This window comes from Phoxinus phoxinus (genome assembly GCF_949152265.1).
Source record: "Phoxinus phoxinus genome assembly, chromosome: 24".
NCBI classification, from domain to species: Eukaryota; Metazoa; Chordata; class Actinopteri; order Cypriniformes; family Leuciscidae; genus Phoxinus; species Phoxinus phoxinus.
Genome location: NC_136899.1, coordinates 8,744,953 through 8,763,661, shown reverse-complemented (window position 1 = coordinate 8,763,661; position 18,709 = coordinate 8,744,953). Strand labels below are relative to the sequence as shown.

The window sequence follows — 18,709 nt, the reverse complement described above, 5'->3', positions numbered from 1 at the left end:
TAAAGGTTGAATGAATCAGCTACGGTCTATTACACTTTGCATAATCAAACCTCTATATTTTTCACTCCAATCACTTCCCTCCTTCTCCTGTCCCTGTGGTGCTGTATAATATCTCAAGCACTTCAATAGCACAACAGCGTTAATTATGAAGGGGAAGGTTGATGGACAGATTTTTTTTTTAGGGCAATACTAAACCCTAGTGGTGAAGCATTGCAGTGCAGTGTTTATGATTTATTCATATAATTACATAACAGACAGGCACTCTCAAGCTGGTTTGTGATATGTGCCATTTATAACTCTATGTATAATTTAAAATACTCAGTTCTACTTTCCTTGCATGTCCAGGATCCTCTCGATGGATTAGGTTCTTTCTGTTCTGAACATGTCCCTGTGAGATTGTTCTGCAATAACAACACAGCAAATATGGCTGGGGGAAAAAAACTTTTTTATTATTATTTACCCACTGAAACAAAAATTACACCCAGGAGGAAAAAGGCAAGCAATATTATTTTACGCCCCCCTTCTCACAGCAGAAGAGGCTCATTCAGCACACTTATTAAACAACATACATAATGTTAGTTATCAAGCCTGCATAAAAAGACTAAATGGAGGGTAATTTATATTCATGCTTTGTATTTCTGTCAGAATAGCTTTTATGATATTTCTCAGAGCGCTTCAGCCATTATTTAGTGTAGAGAGGTCACGAATAGCGCTTGTTTTCTTCTATATAAGTGAAGGAGTCTCCCTGGAAGGGCAGGGCTGGTGGCTGGTTGTAGTTGGCCATCATGAAGATGAAGATGGTTCCTAACGTCATAACTGGAGTGACCAGAAAGAAGCAGAGTCGGTCCACTGTCCTGGCAATCCCACTCCAGTTGTCCTTTTCCTGATAAAGAAATGGTAAAAGATTGTAGTTCAGCTTGAATGACACATATATTTCATATATAGTCCATATATACTTTATTGTTTTTTAATAAAGATGTTCATGCAATGCATCTGCACACACTGTGAAAAAAAATTCCCCTATATTGCAACTTAAAAACTTTAGTAGTTATAATTTGCTGTATGATTAAATTGGATGTACAAGTCATTTCAACATAAATACTAATCTGACTTACAAAAATCGAGTTGAATCAAGTTTATTTTTTTAAGTTGAAATTGGTCTACTATTTTGATGAGTTAAAGTAATGGAAAACTGTTGTGTTGACGTTTTGATCATCATTACAGTCATTCTTGTTGTGCGTTTAATTAAATGAATCATTACATTAAATGGAATTTATTAAATGAATCCTTAAAATGTAATTAAAAATTAAAATATAATTTTTCTAAGATATATTTAGAGTGGAATCTAATATATGTATTTTTATATATGCAGCCTACTACAATTATTAAAGTATTGTACAGGGTTAAAAACAGAAAGTTATCACCTGCAAAGTGTTTACTGGATTTAATTGTCTTCATACCTCATTATAGTCATTTTTGTCGTGCATGTGCTTGACAATGTAATTGGCTCCTTCCACAGCTGGCTTCATCTCGTTGTACAGCTGTTCCGACACCTCTGAGTCATTACTGGATGTGTACGCTGGGAAGAAATTACTTTTTAGTGGCACTAAACTGTGATAACACTTCAAAAACAAGATCATAATGCGAGTTTACAGTATCACTCTGGTGATGTGGGGAACTGACTGGCTTTGGGAGTGGGGCGAGCGGCCATGCCATGCCTCTCGGACTGCTTCTCGAACATCAGTTCGCTGCGTGATTTAACGCTGTAGTATTCCTCGGCCTGGGCGATGTATCCCAGTGAGCTGGAGCGTCGCGGCAGCGCCCCCTCCAGGCTGGGTTTGTCATCGGACGGACGGGACATGTACAGAAGGCGAGGCAGACGCTCCAAAAAGAACTAGACGACAAGATGAGAAGTTGTCAAATAATCCAAAAGAAGCTTAGAAATGAATCAATGGCTATGTTATGTGCAGTAAAGCTTTTATGCACAATAGCCTATATCGCTACTGGTTCGCCCCAATTTTTTTAATTACCCATAGGCTATCTGCCAATTTTGGATTTAATTCTTGATGCTCATTTCCCCATTTTTACACTTATTACATTTTCTATTATCTAACAATGTTCGTACGAATTTGTACGAGTGATTAAAAGGTGGCTAATTCGTACGAATTTGTACGACCTCAACTCGTACGAATTTGTACGATTTGTCTAAACCCACGTGACGGCTGGGTTTAGGGGCGGGGTCAGGGGTAGGTCATTCGTATGAATTCATACGATTTTGCCAAATCGTAAAATATGTACGATTTAGCAAAAAACGTACAAATTCGTACGAGTGAGGTCGTATGAATTGGTACGAATTAGCCACCTCGTAAAATTCGTACGAATTGCCGTGAGATCGGGTTGCACAATCACTAGTCTTTACTAATACTAATAATAATTTAATAATGCTGTTAATGTCACCATTTAAAATGGACTATTGTAATTTTTATGGGATATTTTAGTACCTTGGTAGGCCTACTTTTGGTATTCGTGCACATTATTTAAAAAAAAATCTTTAATCAAATTAACTTTGCAATGACATCTCTTCTTTGATGACGTGTTTACTGGCACGAGGGCGGGGCAACCAACAACCGTCCAATCAAACCTCGGTGGACAAAAAGTCCCTCCCTATTTTCTTCTTATTCGGATAAACATCACAATAGGGAAGAAAAGACTTTCAAAACTTCTGTTTCATGCCAACTTTAAATGTAATCTTTAGCACATCATTATTTAAAAATTATAATAATTTTCAATAATGTACATTGTGCATGTTGTGATGCTTAAATTTGCTTGTACAGTGTAAAAAAATATTTTTCAAAGTTGTAAATAAAATCCATTTTACACAAAAATACTATTTCAGTCTTTATACTTCAAAATGTAATGTTATTGAAATAGCCATTTCAATGCAATAACATAGCAATTATTTGTGAATTTTTCTAGCAATTTCTCAGTGCAAATGGTTTCTAAGCCAATTTTTTTCTTCAGTGTAGTATTTAAAATGACTGATTTTACTTTTTACTTTTCTTTTTTTTTTTTTACTAATTTAATTTATTTAGACAAAATAGAATTTTAATATTGGACATAACATGTAGCCCAAAGGATTTTAGCGCATCTCTATGTATATGCAACCATAACACCATCAATAAAAAATCAACTTTTTCAGAAATATGACGGGCACAACAGTCAAAGTTTGTAGATATTGTGTTTAAGATGTTTATGTCACATGCAAAAAAAAAAACATTACAGACAAGTGAGGGCCTGACCTCTCTGGTCCATTCTGTCATGACATGGGTGCTAGGGGTCCGAAAATGCAGGTTCAGCACAATGACGCAATTCAACACCACCACAGTGACCAGTACCATGATAAACATCAGATACCTGTCAAATCAAAATATGTATATTATCTAACTTTTCTTTCTTAAAAAATTGATACTTTTATGCAGTTTTTTAAAATCAATACTTAATATTGTCATAGTGATACTGAAACATTCTCATGTAATATATCGGCATACTTCACGATTAAGGGAACCGCCATCGACGTCTCAGGCAGACGCTGTGAAATCAGCAGAAGAAACACAGACTGAGCCAGCAGCACAGAGATGGATAATGTCATCTTCTCACCACCTGAAACAAAATACATTTTATGTTATATATTTATTCTAATATATGTTAAGGCCGAACTCCTCCAAGTCTCAGCTACAACTGTTTGAGGGCGGGTCAAAGTAGACGTCATTCGCAGACAGCCAATGAAGACCATGGGCTGGAATTATGCAAATTTGTTTCATTGTTACATAACAGAAAGTGAGACTGGAATTGCTGACGACTCGTTTCAGGGAGTTCCGAATCAATTCTTTCTTAGGAGACAACTTTATTTGTGATGCACACTGATCTTTAAAACTTTAAACAGTTACATTTCACACTTCATGAAAGGTAATATTTGAAAAAAACAAACTGGGGTGCTTAAACATAAAAGTATTGCCTGTTTATTTCAATATTCTGTCATTGTGTTTTTCAGGATGTATATGAGCTATAAAAGGGTGTAAATGGCAGGATCACTCACTGTCTGCAGGCAGGTAGTAGACGAGCGAGGCCAAGAAAGAGATGAGAACGCAGGGAATGATTATATTCACAACGTAGAACAGCGGTTTGCGTCTAATGATAAGGTAAAATGTGATATCCTGGTGCTTGTTGCTTTCCATTGGTATGCTTTTATAAATGTTTCTCCTGGCAGGCTTGTGAACAATTTCCCACTCGCCATTTTCTACAGGAAAGAAGACAGGGAGGGATCTTGAATTTAGATGAAATGGCAAGAAAAGGAGAAAATCATCATGTTATATCTCACCTGTGAATCCCTCAGGATCAATAACGATCCATTCCACCTTGTAGGACTTTCCATTCTCCTCCTCCTCCTCTTTCAGATGTATGCTTATCTCTCTGGCGTTGTAAGTTAATGAGCTAATTGAGACAGAATAAGTGTTGTGGGGCTCATAAGACTATAAAATACATCAAGTAATTCACAGTAGTTAGTGTGTATAGACATACTACGAAACGTACCTGAACTTCAGAGAGCAGTTCTGCCAATCGAAAGGGAAGTAGTTGACGTTTATAGAGCAGGAGCTCCGAAATATAGCTGGAGGTAACCAGTACACGTATCCACTGGGATAGATCAATACGTTGCAGTAATAGGCCACCTGGAACTGGGCGTCATTGCTATTTAAAAGAGAAAAATCCCTTCCTTCATTGCATAAATAAATAAATACTGAGAAATAAAACAGGGCGACGAAAGGTAGCATACTTGTTTTCAAGGACAATCTCTGGTAACCACACCATACTTGGCGGTAGACGAAGTACGGGAATGTTATCAAATTCTGATTCATTCCATTCAAGTCTATAATCATTCCAGCCCTTAAAAGAACAAGAGAGAAATATATGTTGGTGAACACACATTAAATATGAATAAAAAAATATAAAAAAATTATATATAGTGTGTGTGTGTGTGTGTGTGTGTGTGTGTGTGTGTGTGTGTGTGTGTGTGTGTGTGTGTGTGTGTGTGTGTGTGTGTGTGTGTGTGTGTGTGTGTGTGTGTGCATGGAGCAATTAAAATAATGTACTTACATGCTCCATCCACACATTTGTTAGTAATGTCTCATCAACTTCTTTCTGTCATGGAAAAACATCTTTGTTAAACAGACTAACACAGTAACAAACTACAAACATCAATACAATGTCTATGATATCTATATTACAGCCAATGTTACTTTTTGTGTTACAATTGCACTACTCTCTAAAAAAGTAACTAATTACGTAATGTTAACTTTGTTATATAATGTTAACACGCATGCATGACTGTCCATAAGTGACTACTTTATGGAGAAGAGAGAACATTTTAATTCAGTAGTTTAAAAAATGTTAAGCAAATGAATTAAACTGAAAAGTAATGTGCATCACTTTTTTTTTTAATTAATTAAACATTAATGTGTACATTTATAAAATAATTATTATTTGTTACATCAAAAAAAGTATTCTGATTACATAATGCATGTTACTTGTAATGTGTCACACCCAAACACTGATCGCAGTATAATAGTACATAATCATATCTCCCCTGCTCCAAAAATGCTCATATTGGTAATATTATGCACTCACCAAGGAAATTAGATTAGAAAGTGTTAGCGCCAGGTAAATAGCTACGGTTTCATCTTTATTTTGGACCGGCCGAAGCTCCTTGTTGTAGCCGCGTTCCTTGAAAAGGTAGTTGATGAGTCGCTCCTCTTCGTTGCGTCCCCAACATTCTGCAAAACACATTGACAGGCAGGCCTATTTCAGGATAATCTATCCAAAAAATCATTTCTGATTGATAAGATGTGTTCTATCTCAGAATGAGCTTCCTTTAACAGTTTATTAATGGTAACAAACACCTTCATCAGGTATTTGGGTCCCATATTTTTTACAAAGAAAATATGTTGTAGTCTTACAAAAAACTAATTCTACATGCTTCAAAACGACTCTAAATGACAAGTACCGGTATTTAACATTGTCATCGTAAAAATATGACAATAATCAACTTTTATATAATGCATTCAGTCCTTAGTTCACTGTAAAAGTGCAATCTAATTCCCATACATCGACTTCCAAACACAATACGAATATATAAACTGGTTGTAAATAAGTTGGTTTCAGTTTGAACATTAGAAATAGTCCTACGTACCATTTAGTAGTTGTTTTACTAAATAAACACCATAACAACAGCTGACAGATGGAGGGCCATAAAATCCCATATTTTAAATATAAAATTATCAAATATTAATTTAGCTTGTCCTACCTTGGAAAAAGAAGAAAAACAAAGACACTGTCAACAGATGAAGAATGCTTCTCATCGTGGCTTGCCGTTGAATGACTTCCTTTCACTGTTATTGCTGTGCCCGTCCAGGGCTCTTGTACAGCTTTTCCCTTGACTGACACAGACAGGTGTGGGATCAATCCACAGAGGGAAAAAAGCACACACAATCTCCAATGTCCACTGCCGGCCTCAAAGAGAATGTGGACAATGCTCAACAAGATTCAAGGGCCCAGAATTAGAGGGCAAAGTAGTCAAGAAACATATATGTGCTCTTATATCTATCCAAAAGAGTCATCCCAAACCACTCATCATCATCAGCTGTGAGATGCCAACTGTTTTGCTCTCTACTTTTGTCCACACGGCCAGGTCTATAAATGGATCACACAACATTCCAGTGGTGATCCTAGCAGGCCACCTGTCAATGAAAAAAAATGTGTTTGCACAGACCATATGTCTTAAAGGCAAACGTCAGATCTGTTAGAAGCCTTAACCTGACATGACATTGATAGTAAAAAAAAGAGTCGGATTGTCCAGTTTTAACACTGTTTTCGTGCAGCACGAGTTGCTACTGTACAAGTTTTAGGATGTCTTTGAAATGTCCAGCAGAGGGGGCCAAAAGACAACTGAAGGTTTGTGATTAGGAGATGACAGCATATGGGCAGCAGCTGTTTACATATTTACCCATTCATGTATTTGTTTACCTTTGGTATAAAAGTTTGGGTCAGTGACGTCTGAAGTTGTGCATTTTAGAGATTGATTTATGACATATGTGATTCTGAAATTAATAAGCTGTCATAGCTGCTTACTTTGTCACAATCAATCATATATATTTTCACTCAGTCAACTTTTTATCTCAATTACTTTACTAAGTACTATTAAAAGTAAAGCTTGAATTGACAAAATAACCATGAGTCGCCTATTGTAATATAGTTAATCCTATGACTATACTAGGAAGGGGTTATTTCACTCTAATGCTAAAACTCAGTACTGCAATTATTTTATAAATTAATAAAATGTATAATATTGCTGCTGTCGGGCAGAAGATTGAATCTCCATTTTTCAACAATCATTACTATTGGTCAACCTTTACGTCTGTCTGAAGGTTTTGCAAATATTTCATAAATGATAAGTATTGAAAGATCTTGTGACTAAACTCGTAATTCCATTGGATCCTCAAACTCTCTACGATAGACGCCTCTATCGTGAATTAAGTGCCAAATGCAGTTTGGACCATCTCTGCTTGATTGTGAGGATAATTAAAGAACTAGTTTGTTGAATAAGTAGTGCGTTTTCTTTACTCACAAAACAAAACAAAAAACACTCTAAAATGTATTTTATCTAATATCTATCTATATAATTATATAATTTATGAGGTAAATTCTGGCCCTGCTTCAAAACCATAAATTGGTTTCCAGTTGGTTACTATTAACAAGTTACTTAAAGGGATAGTTTATCCAAAAATAAATAATTCTGTCATTAATTACCCAACGTTCCCAATCCGTAAGACTTTCGTTCATCTTTGGAACACAAATGAAGATCTTTCAAATGAAATATAAGAGATTTCTGTCCCTCCATTGACAGTCCATGCATGCAACTATCACTTTGAAGCTTCAAAAAGTTCACAAAGAGATCATTAAACTAGATATGAATTGAGCTGTTTAGTCCGAATTTTCTAAAGAGACATGATCAATTTATGATGAACAGATTGAATTTAGGCCTTTATTCATATAAACATTCATCAACTCACACATCAGTTGTGGTAAATGGAAGCTCAAGCATGTTCGCTTGACGTGCGAGAACCAATGAGGTTCATTCTCGTGTGTTGCATCATTTGAGCTTCTGCAAGAACCAATGAGGTTTGCTCTGCATGTTATTTTGGTTGAACTTCTGTTTATGTTAGCTGATCAAATGTGAATAAAATAGTAAATTAAATCTGTTAGCGATCAGTGATCAAGACTAAACCGCATATGGGTTAGTTTTACAATTTCTTTATGAACTTTCAAAAAAGTGGTAGTTGCGTAGCTTTGTCAACAGAGGGACAGAAAGCTCTCAGATTTCATCAAAAAGATCTGCATTTGTGTTCCGAAGATGAACGAGTAATTAATGACAGAAGTAAAAACAATTGGGTGAACTGACCCTTTAAGACTAATAGCAAAGGAATAAACACATAGTGAATAGTAGTCAATATTGGGTTAAAACGCTGAAACTAAGAAATGTAGAATTTCATTACTAAATGCTTTAGATCCTAGCAAAACGTTCGCGCATCTTTATTCATTTATTTCTCCCTGCCTGCAACCCTCCCCCATTCAAACCCGGATGGATGACTTCACTTTTCCGTCTGGGTTTCCTTTCTGGTTTCGGGATCTCCCTCTATTTCTCTCAAGAGCTCACCAGCAGGCGGACGCAGCACTCCTCTCTCCAGATACACCCGACGGTTCGGCCAGGAGAGATAGTTATTATTCCAGGGTCTTAGCTGGACTTTATCTTTCGACACTGAAGGGGGGAAAGTAGCCTGAAAATACTTTTTATTTATTGATATCTACCCCCAAAAATATTTGTTTTTCCATACGACCTTAGCTGGGAACTTGAGTATATACTTGAGTATAGCCATGTCCGAAGTGCTGCCATACAACGAGGGGAAGATGAACGGCTACGGGGCGGACAGTGAAGTCTCCTACAGCTGTCGACTGCAAGACACCAACTCGTTCTTCGGAACATCACAGTCCAAAAGGCCACCGAAACTCGGGCAGATTGGCAGGGCAAAACATGGTATGTATCAGCAAAATATACTGATAACCACCATAACATATAAAAACGGGTCTTACCTGTAACAATGGCTAATTACATTGTTTGTGTGTAGCCTAACAACAGAGGTTACACACAAAGGAAATTAAATCAGGTCAACACATGATGCTAAAACACGATACAATAAAAGCGTTAACCAAGAAGCATTAAATGTACAATTTTAATATCTTAATAAATTAAATATGAAGAACAATAAAAAAAATTTTTATACAACATGTATTTGATAAAATGTACTATTTCACTCTAAATCAAATGGTAATTCATAGATTGTTTTCTTGCACATAATATAAGAATAAATGTTTCTTGCACATTTTTACTGCATATGGTGAGGTAACCTACAGTTAACCAATTACAGTATTTTATAGGCTATTATTTATCCATAGCATTCTTTTTCCATTAAGATGGTAGTTTTCCAAAATAGCTCTTTTCCTCTTTTCTTGTTGAAACATATAGATATATGCATTTTTTTGCCCTACTATTTAAAAGCTCTAAAATAATCTGTGTCCTCTCTCCACAGTGGTCATTGAAGATGACCGAATAGATGAAGTTCTCAAAGGGATGACAGACAAGTCAACTCCTGGCGTGTAAACCTGAACGATTACACCTCGTCAACCTTTTCTTTTAATCACTGGTTTGAAGCACTTGTCGCCTGTGCATGTGAACGAGAGGTGAAGATGATGGTTCGGTGTACAAGTACAGGATGATGGATGAAGAGCCACTCTGGGCAGTGGGTTAAAATAGTGAGATTTGAAGATGCTGGCAATTCTCCAACTGAAACCCATCCCAAACTGCCGCTGTGAAGAAAGCTGCTCAAGATTTCTGGTCATTTAGCCCCTTGTCTCGTAGAAGCCATGGGTCTGGGTGTGAGATTTCATCCCGACATCAGCAAACATAGGCATCTATCATACTATGAGCTGCTCATTCAAGGGAGCTGTCCAGTTCAGCACCTGACGCACAACTTGACTGTCTTTCCAGAGAAATAAGCTATATCTTGCATGGAAATGGGATGATGTATGTAATCGAGGGGAGATTGATTACATTTATTCACTGCTGTCATATCTACACACATTCCATTTTCAATCCTTGACTGATCAAATGCCCAGAATACATTTTATAGCGAATAAAGCCACTGAAACGCCAGCAAGGAAGAGCTGAAGGATGACAGCAATGGAAGGAAAATGAGAAGGAGGAGTATAACTTCTTGTTTGATTTATTGCGTCTTTTCTATGACTGTTTTTTTGTTCGTTTTTTGGCGTCGTGTATAGATTAATATATATATACGGTTCTCTTTGCATGAACTTTTCTCTTGTGCCATTGCGGGAGTTTCCACCTCTTTTAAACCCAGGCACGCTTGTTTTTACCGAAATCAGTATTTGTATTTTTTATATCTGAATATTTGTTATGATAATATCATCTAATTCTTAATAGTCCATCGACACAGACAGGGTATGTGTAGATACAGAGGCATAACACATAATCATAAAAGGACAGACTGAATGTTATTTTGGGGAAGGGGTTTCACACATCTGCATTAACATGCTTTTCATTGCAATAAGTGATCATGCCTTTGTTGATAATGAAATGATTAGGAAATATAATTTCATAGTATGTTCAACAGCGCTCTCACTGCAATTACATCAATGTTTTTTTGTGTGTTTTTTTTTACATTTCAGTTTATTTATTTGTTTGTTTTTGTATTCATAATGTGTATGGTTTATTGTGCATGATGAAATATGAATATCTTTCAAGCTTATACATTTATGAAGCAAAAAACTGTACACAAATGTCTCAACATTCTACAAATGAATTAATAAATAAATTTAGAGGATTCATTCATCATGAGGTTTCATTTTTACCTAAAACGTATTCAAATCACTGTTAAAAATATATAGCTACATAAATACCTTAAATAAAAACGAGAAAAGAGTGAACTGCAGATCATAGGCTATCCTTTAATTTGGATATAATCTGGTGAATTTGAGGGGTATCTAAGGGTGTTAATGCAGGAATGAGAATGGAATGAGTTATTAAATGGGATGATTTCTGCAATTGTCAGAAATTAGAGCGAATGTTGCCCCTCCAGCCAAGCCAACAGCATGAGAACAAATCAGCAAACAAACAAACTTAATGTCTCACACAGTCTGCCAACCACACATGCGCTCTGGGCGTGCAAACCTTCAGGATATTAAGCCTGGCATCTAAATAACCAATGCCAAAAAGCCAATGCACCTCTTTGTAAAAATGCCAGACATTAATTATTACTGCTTTCTGGAATACCTGTTCCTAAATGGTCAATCGCAGCATTCAGCGGTCTGCTATTTTCCAGACCAATCCTGTTCCTTGAGGGCCACTGTTCTGCAGAGTTCAGCTCCAACTCCAGTCAAACACACCTGAACCAGCTCAAGGTCTTACTAGGCATACTAGAAACATCCAAGCAGGTGTGTTGAGGCAAGTTGGAGTGAAACTCTACAGGACAGTGGCCCTCCAGGACCAAGTTTTGGACACCGCTGTCATTTGCTGTCGTCCATGGCAATGCTGCCACACAACAGCGGCTCTACTTTCATGGCCCTGTCCCAGATGGAACCCTAAGCCCATACAGTAGCCTACAGTACATTTGTGATGTCAATGCTGCTTTGACTGTCGGGTAGAGGTCTGCTGTGGAGATCTCGGCAGGCACGTCATCAAAGGACGTCTCAATTTGAAGGATCCTTGGAAGGCGGCCTTTGTTTCTCCTCCTTCTTTCAGGTCATTTTGAAGGATGCATCAAGTGTATCCTTCGTGGCCTTCAATCATACACAATTATCTGCACACATTCCACTTCATGAGAAAGAGCGGACGCAAAACGAGCTTGTCTGAGTTCATTATGAAATATAAGACAAAAAATAAGGTTTTCCGAGATAATGGCATACGTTATCTTTTGTTTTGGTGTAAATGAACACTACTGCCAATAATGTAAGCTACTGGGAGACCGCAGATGGTTGTCATTCACTGTAAGAGAAAGCTATATTTGGTTTAAATACGTTTCTTTAAATAGACTGCATCAGTGATTTGCATAGTCATGAATATTATGCATAATTGCATTTAGCAATTAAAATGTGCTTTCATCTGTGTTATAACCACAAATCCTGAACCAAGAAGGTTCAATTTCAGTTCAAAAGTTTGATTTGCTGTATCCGTTTTCGTGATGACCCAAACCAGCGCCTCTTGGAGGTGTGTAACAGGCCATAGTGACTCAAATAGCACAGAAGAGTCTAAACAACCCTCAAGCTCTATTTCTTATCGAGCTCTAAAATAGAAACAAATTACATTTCAGCAGAGGATTAAAAATGAATGGTTTCTGGTTTATTAATGCAGACCTCAGAAGAGTTGTGCGCTGTGCTGCGGCACGGTGTGGTGTTTGATGTTTCTCTGCAACGAATACAGAGGAGAGGCGTCGGAGCACGACACAGGCAGGGCAGGGCACCAGCATTCTCTGCAGGGACACTGAAGCCTGCTGTGCTGATCTGCATGTGCAGCACCTCTCTGCTGACTCACAGAGACACACACGTATCACTGTGTGCTTGAATTTTAGATCATTGAAAACATGGGCAATGTTCTGAAAGGTGAAAACAGGTAATACGAATACAAACGAACATAAGAAATGTCAAATGAGGGGAGAGGACAAAGAAGAGGGGGGAAAAAAGACATTCTTGTGGAGAGGAAAGTCTGGTCTTGTTCTTGAAGTTAATGAAATGTGTGTTTTAATGTCATATCATTGTCATACTGTATCACCCATAATCTCAGACAGCATATTCTTTTTGACATTTGACTGTAGTTTGTAAATTCTTTTCTCCATTAACATAATACTAGTAATTAGTGTTTTAAATGCCATGAAAATGTTCATTATTTATTCAATTACATATTTCATTTTTTTATAATTAATTAATTTAGTCATTTAAAATTATATTTATTATGTAGCCTATATAATATATAATTTTTTTTATCAATATTGTTATACAGTTATCTAAAACAATAATGGACTTTTTTTGATTAGGTTAATTGTTTTGACAGTATTCTATGTATTCTAATCATGCTAAAGTGTTTTCTACATATGACAGAATCATCTGTCAACATCTTTATTCTAATTCTAATTATTATTATTATTAATATTAGATAGGCTATGTTGAATTGCAAATTGAATTGCCAGCTCACTGGTTGTGGGTTTGTGTTGGGTTCAATTAAAATATTTATATGGCACATACTGACTTGCTTTTGTTTTTTGACTCCAAGAACACACAATTTAATATCCATCCCTACAAACTGTTGAGCAATAGTTTTGACTCATAACTATGACATTACATGCTGTGGTGCGGATGAGAAGACTGTAAGAAGGGAGTGGGGGTTGAATTAAACATTATCCTTCAATGACATGAAGCTTTAAATGGATGTTTCATGAATTCACATTTATATAATCCTTAGATTATCCCTTTATGGGCACATCTCATAGGAATCCCCATAATGGGATGCTGTATGCAGTGGTCACGTGCTTAATTTAGGCAGGATTAGATGAACACTTCACTCCCATCATGCATCCTTGATACATTTCTATTAGAGAATCACAGTAGGCCTACACTATGTAACTTCTTCTTTTTTTTAAAAAAATCAAATTAACAAAATAATTAGTCAAAATCATAAATCCGTTTTGTTACCCTGATTATGGTAAGCCTATTATAATTGTTAATATTTTAGAGCTGTCAGTGTGGTTTTCGCGGGAAATTGCGTACATACGTCACTCGCCCGTGCGTGTCTCGTCATATCCGCAAATAGAGAAAGTTATTTACTTACGCATGTTTGTTGTGGAAGTCGTGGCATAGGTTATTATCAGTTGTTAGAACGAATGAGATTGACATGGAGCAGTTAAATCCGGAAACTCCGAGTAATCACCTGTTTGTAAAAAAAATCGCTGAACACAGAAGAGTGTGCTGGCAAAAAGAGAACGACAGAGCTTCGCAATAAAACGAGAATCAATTTTGGCTTTGCTTTTCGAAGATGAGGAGAACAAGGGATTTGATATGGCATTTTTATTTCTAAGCAGGTGAGTATGGTATTTTATGGAACAGATACATTGTCATATGTAGCTGAGTAGCTCCCTAAAAAGAAAGCTTACTGTAAAGTGTTATCTATTGCAAAGGGTCATATTATTCCGCAGTCACGTAGAGCCGAAGCACAACCAAAGTAATATTCTTCCGCAAAATGCATGCAGTTTTTTAAACTGCAAAAGTTACATGGTGTTTCTTTCCTTTTAATAGAGAAAGTTACTAAATATAAATATTATATTAGATATAATAGTAATATATAATAAAACATGTTTCCTAAACTATACACTACACACAAAACTAACATTCACATACTTTTTCTTGGAGTGTAGGGTTTACTTCAGATGTACTGATAAATGGGTCAGTCTGTGAGTGAGAGACTGAGGTAAAGAGAGACCCTTTTCTTCTCATGACTCAAATCATCCATAAATGATTTATAGTAACTGCACAGACATAAATATGTCGTTGGAAGCTGTATCTGATGTCTATTGTTTATTTGTCCTCCCTGCAAAGCTAAAAATAAATCACTTGATATTCCTTTTCTGATAACCGTATCAAGAACAGGACAGACATAAGCAGCAGCGACTGCTGACTTACAGCTCACAGCAAAATAAATCCAAATGTGAAAGATCGAGTAACATTTTGTATGGTGAATAGCAGATGAAATTATGAAATTGTTAGTTACTGATTGGCTTAGTAACTTCTAGGTCTCTTAACTTACTACACTTGTTGTCATGCTCAGGCTTGGACGCAATGACCAGAACTGCTCAAACATTTGCAGATATGGCAGATACGCAATGTATAAACAGATACGTGATAATACTTGAGATTGTTAGAATAGCAGATGAGAGCTTTGAGTCTTTGTCTTTCAGAAAAGTTGGAGCACACACACAAGGGAACAACGTTGAGACGAAGGATGACTGGAAGACAACTTGAATGACGTGATGACTGGAGATATCAGTAGCTAGCAAGGTAGCAGGAACATCATGCAGGGCTGCGTTTCTCAAAAGCATCATAAGGCTAAGTAGATTATAGAACCATTGATGGTCTCTACGATCAACTTAACGCATGCTTTTGGGAAACGCAGCCCAGGTAAGTAGTCTGTAGCATCAGACGAGGTCTGACAATGTGTGCTCTATATAGTGCTGGTGATGAGGGCTTTTGTACTGTATATATTTGATTAGAGGAATGACATTTTAGTTGTGACTCATTGTACGTGTGAATGCGACCCATAATTCACTCTTCATTTGCTCACCATGGGACTTCCCTCAAACACCAGCCACTGGAATGTATTCAAGCTAAATTGGGCCACTGTGTCTCTTGACCATGAGTCAGCGTGTGTTTCTGTTTTTAACAGATGTGAGCATCTGAAGGGTTTCTATACTGATTGTATACTGAATACAACCTGCTCATTGAGTTTGTTGTCATGAGGAAAACCTCTGAAACAAAACCAAGAAAAAGTAGTGCTTTATGATTTGATTTGATTAAATTAATAAAACACAATTAGGCTGATTCAGACTTATAAGATCGTAAAATGTATTAGTGAAATGTACTTGTATTAATATAAAAAGAACAAACTAAATTTACACATGGAATCTACACTTTTAAAATAAAATAAAAATAAACATTTGTTTTTCTTTATGATAAAATCTATGGCAGTTATTAGAATAAGTAGTTGATTTCATGATTTCTGATCAGTTTTTAGAAAGCAGAACAAAATAGTATAATTTCAAATTCTATAAATGCATTCAAGTTAAATCATTTAAATTACACGTATAACTACATTTAAAAACAAAACATTTATTATTGGTTATTTAATATTTAATCAGTTGCTGCATTCACACCATGTCGTAACCGTAAATTCGAGATGACAACACGTGACGTTCTACTCAGACTGGGTAATAAACAAAGTTCTATCATTAAACTCTAGATGTCATTAAACTCTATAAACTCAGGCTCGCTTTTTACAAATGGGAATCTTAATTACGGTAACTACAACATGGCACGCCACGAACACTATATTGGACGGTACCATCTTGGAGCAGAAATCAAAGGAAGAAAGGAGCGAATAGTGAAACTTTAGAAGTCCAAAATTATGGAAGAATAAATTTAACTGGAAAATTTAATTTATTCTTCCATAATTTTATGATTTCTATGGTTTCCATGGTTTGTTTGAAACCTCCTTCAGTATTAAGTCCAGTTCACACCAAGGAAGATGACTAAAGATATAGTTTTAAAAATCGTTCTAAATGTAAAAGAACTGCAGAGTCTAAAACTATAACGATAACGGCAAAGACGACCAAAAGGAAAGACATTGGAATCTCTTTCACAAAATATTTTTCCAACTGATGTATGATAAAAACATTGACAGCCAATCAGAATCCATCCTGGTTCGAGTGCTCAAGCATTTAAAGCGTCAGATGTTAAAACTGCAGTGTGTGCTTATAATAAAAAGAAAACCTTCTCATTATAGTTATCGTTCTTGGTGTTCTAATAAAGTAAGTGTACAGAACCAGAAAAAAATCCTTTAAAATGTGCAACATCTAAGGACACAGAATAAGTTTATGTATAATTATATCCTATGTTATGCGCTAAAAAACTAAATTTCTATCCAATTTCTATTTGACTTATTCCTGTCAAATACTTTTTCCTGTAATAACCAGCCATTTCCCACTTCATGTTTATCACATTAATTTTTATTCACGTGTTATTGTTTGAACACATCAGTTCTGGCATTTCTTTGGCATGAGTCAGACAATTTCCCTTGAAGTGTGCTCTGTCATCATCATGACAACCATTCCTGGACTCAATAGTAGACTGTATTAAGAGTGAGACGAGAGAGGCTCTTTCTACTTGAAAACATCCATTCATCATCACACAATATCTGAATGATCAAAATTTTAAAATGAAGGAAGAGAAAAAATGAATTAATAAATGCATAGCTAACAGATGCATAAAACATAATTTAGCTGAATCACATTTCCGCTGAGAGAGACCTCAAGCACATGTCCTTTTCTACAGTGAAATATTTTTTTATAATGTCGCATTACATTGCGGTTTTCTCCACAGCTGTATTAACCAAAAATGTATTTTTGACAGTACCATACAGCTGATCAAATTTAGGAACTGGTTCACACAGAACATGCTTCTTTTAATAGTTTTTTCATGTGAACATTTAATGCTTTGATTAGTTCACTTTCGCAACTTTTTTTGTTAGTTTCCACAGTGGACCAATCAGAATAAGCCAGGGGTGTTCCAAATGGCGTCATGTGTTAAACATGGAGACAGATGATTACAGAAGTCAGATATGGAAGCTTGTTTCCACCACGGAATAAAAAAATTAAAAAAGGTGATTGCAAATTTTTATCTTCCAATTCAGACTTTTTTCTTGCAATTCTGACTTTTTTTTCTCATATATTTAACCATAATAGAGTGAAAGTTTATCATTTTGCACGTTTTGTGTTGCCAATTTAGTACTCGCGCTGTGTTATCTGTAGAGAGGCGCGTTTCAGATAATTCTTCTTTCGCATCTCCTTGAATTTGAACGGACACATACACACAATTTTCAAAATACCCGTATCGGCAAGTATTCTCAAAAACACAGTCGGATATGTCTTTAGTGAACATAAACCGTTAAGAAAGAAATCTAAGGTGTGTCATTATTGGATCCGTGCATTCTCTCTTAAAGTGACAGCAGCCTATAAATATCTATAAATATGTCATTAATCAAACAACAAAACAGCTTTAACAATGATTAATCAATATGTAATGTATACACTGTAGTGCCATTGTACATTAAGCCTATTATTACATTTCTGTACCTGAATACTACAGTTAGACCTTGCTTTATTTGTAACTGTTATATTCTATTATTATCCATGCTTGTAATAAGTGTATTTGTTTTTATTTTACTGACCCCCCCAATTATTTATTTAATTTTTTTCTTGCTGGTCCGAAAAACGTTCCAATCTGTGACTCATAAACCCTAATATGATCCAAACCGTGCAAGTTTTGTGATCTGTTGAACCACTGCGATATACACTCAGAATTGAGTATATAATTAGTAATTCAGAGGAAAAAAGTCAGGATTGTGAGTTGTAAACTCGCAATCACAAGTTTATATTTTACAGTTGCGCAATATAAATGAGCAATTGTGAAAAAAATTCTGAATTGGTAGATATAAACACTCAATTGTGAGAAAAAAAACAGATTTAAATTAAAAAACACTCTCACTGCAATGTTTTCTTTTTCTTCTTTTTACTGTTCCCAGTGTCTCCGGTTTTTAAATGCATTACAATGAATGCATTTAAATGGCATCCAATGAATAGGAAAAATATTTTAAGATTCGCCAAAACAGAAGTATTTTCACTATACAATACAAAACAAACAAAGTGATATCCTCTGATAAGAGGATATCACTTTGTTTGTTTTGTATTGTTATCAGAACATCTCT

At 35.9% G+C, this 18,709-nt stretch overlaps 2 protein-coding genes and 1 long non-coding RNA gene across 3 annotated transcripts; 2 read left to right on the top strand and 1 right to left on the bottom strand.

The window, feature by feature from the left end:
* Positions 1 to 426: 426 nt before the first annotated feature.
* chrnd (cholinergic receptor, nicotinic, delta (muscle)) lies at positions 427 to 6,748 on the bottom strand. The gene is made up of 12 exons (XM_079601512.1): positions 6,359 to 6,748; positions 5,683 to 5,828; positions 5,152 to 5,196; positions 4,832 to 4,941; positions 4,591 to 4,746; positions 4,379 to 4,491; positions 4,097 to 4,297; positions 3,549 to 3,660; positions 3,300 to 3,414; positions 1,684 to 1,894; positions 1,461 to 1,579; positions 427 to 883 (listed from the first exon to the last, which is right to left on the bottom strand). The coding sequence occupies exons 1-12, from the start codon at positions 6,411 to 6,413 to the stop codon at positions 701 to 703; spliced, it is 1,566 nt and encodes a 521-aa protein (XP_079457638.1). The 5' UTR covers positions 6,414 to 6,748; the 3' UTR covers positions 427 to 700.
* Positions 6,749 to 8,728: 1,980 nt separating this feature from the next.
* On the top strand, positions 8,729 to 11,016 carry camk2n2b (calcium/calmodulin dependent protein kinase II inhibitor 2b). Its single transcript, XM_079601513.1, has 2 exons — positions 8,729 to 9,145; positions 9,699 to 11,016. The coding sequence occupies exons 1-2, from the start codon at positions 8,986 to 8,988 to the stop codon at positions 9,767 to 9,769; spliced, it is 231 nt and encodes a 76-aa protein (XP_079457639.1). The 5' UTR covers positions 8,729 to 8,985; the 3' UTR covers positions 9,770 to 11,016.
* Positions 11,017 to 14,022: 3,006 nt separating this feature from the next.
* LOC306992957 lies at positions 14,023 to 15,193 on the top strand. Its single transcript, XR_013796371.1, has 3 exons — positions 14,023 to 14,255; positions 14,589 to 14,641; positions 15,129 to 15,193. It is a non-coding gene; the product is annotated as an uncharacterized lncRNA (long non-coding RNA).
* The last annotated feature ends 3,516 nt before the right edge of the window (positions 15,194 to 18,709 follow it).

Excerpts from the sequence above, each read along its gene's own strand:
- chrnd (XM_079601512.1), bottom strand. The coding sequence starts at position 6,413 with ATGAGAAGCATTCTTCATCTGTTGACAGTGTCTTTGTTTTTCTTCTTT. Across the intron at positions 4,942-5,151 it reads CAAATGTGTGGATGGAGCAT|GGCTGGAATGATTATAGACT; the intron begins GTAAGTACATTA and ends TGTTCTTTTAAG. Across the intron at positions 1,580-1,683 it reads TCGCCCCACTCCCAAAGCCA|CGTACACATCCAGTAATGAC; the intron begins GTCAGTTCCCCA and ends ATTTCTTCCCAG.
- camk2n2b (XM_079601513.1), top strand. The coding sequence starts at position 8,986 with ATGTCCGAAGTGCTGCCATACAACGAGGGGAAGATGAACGGCTACGGG. Across the intron at positions 9,146-9,698 it reads GATTGGCAGGGCAAAACATG|TGGTCATTGAAGATGACCGA; the intron begins GTATGTATCAGC and ends CTCTCTCCACAG.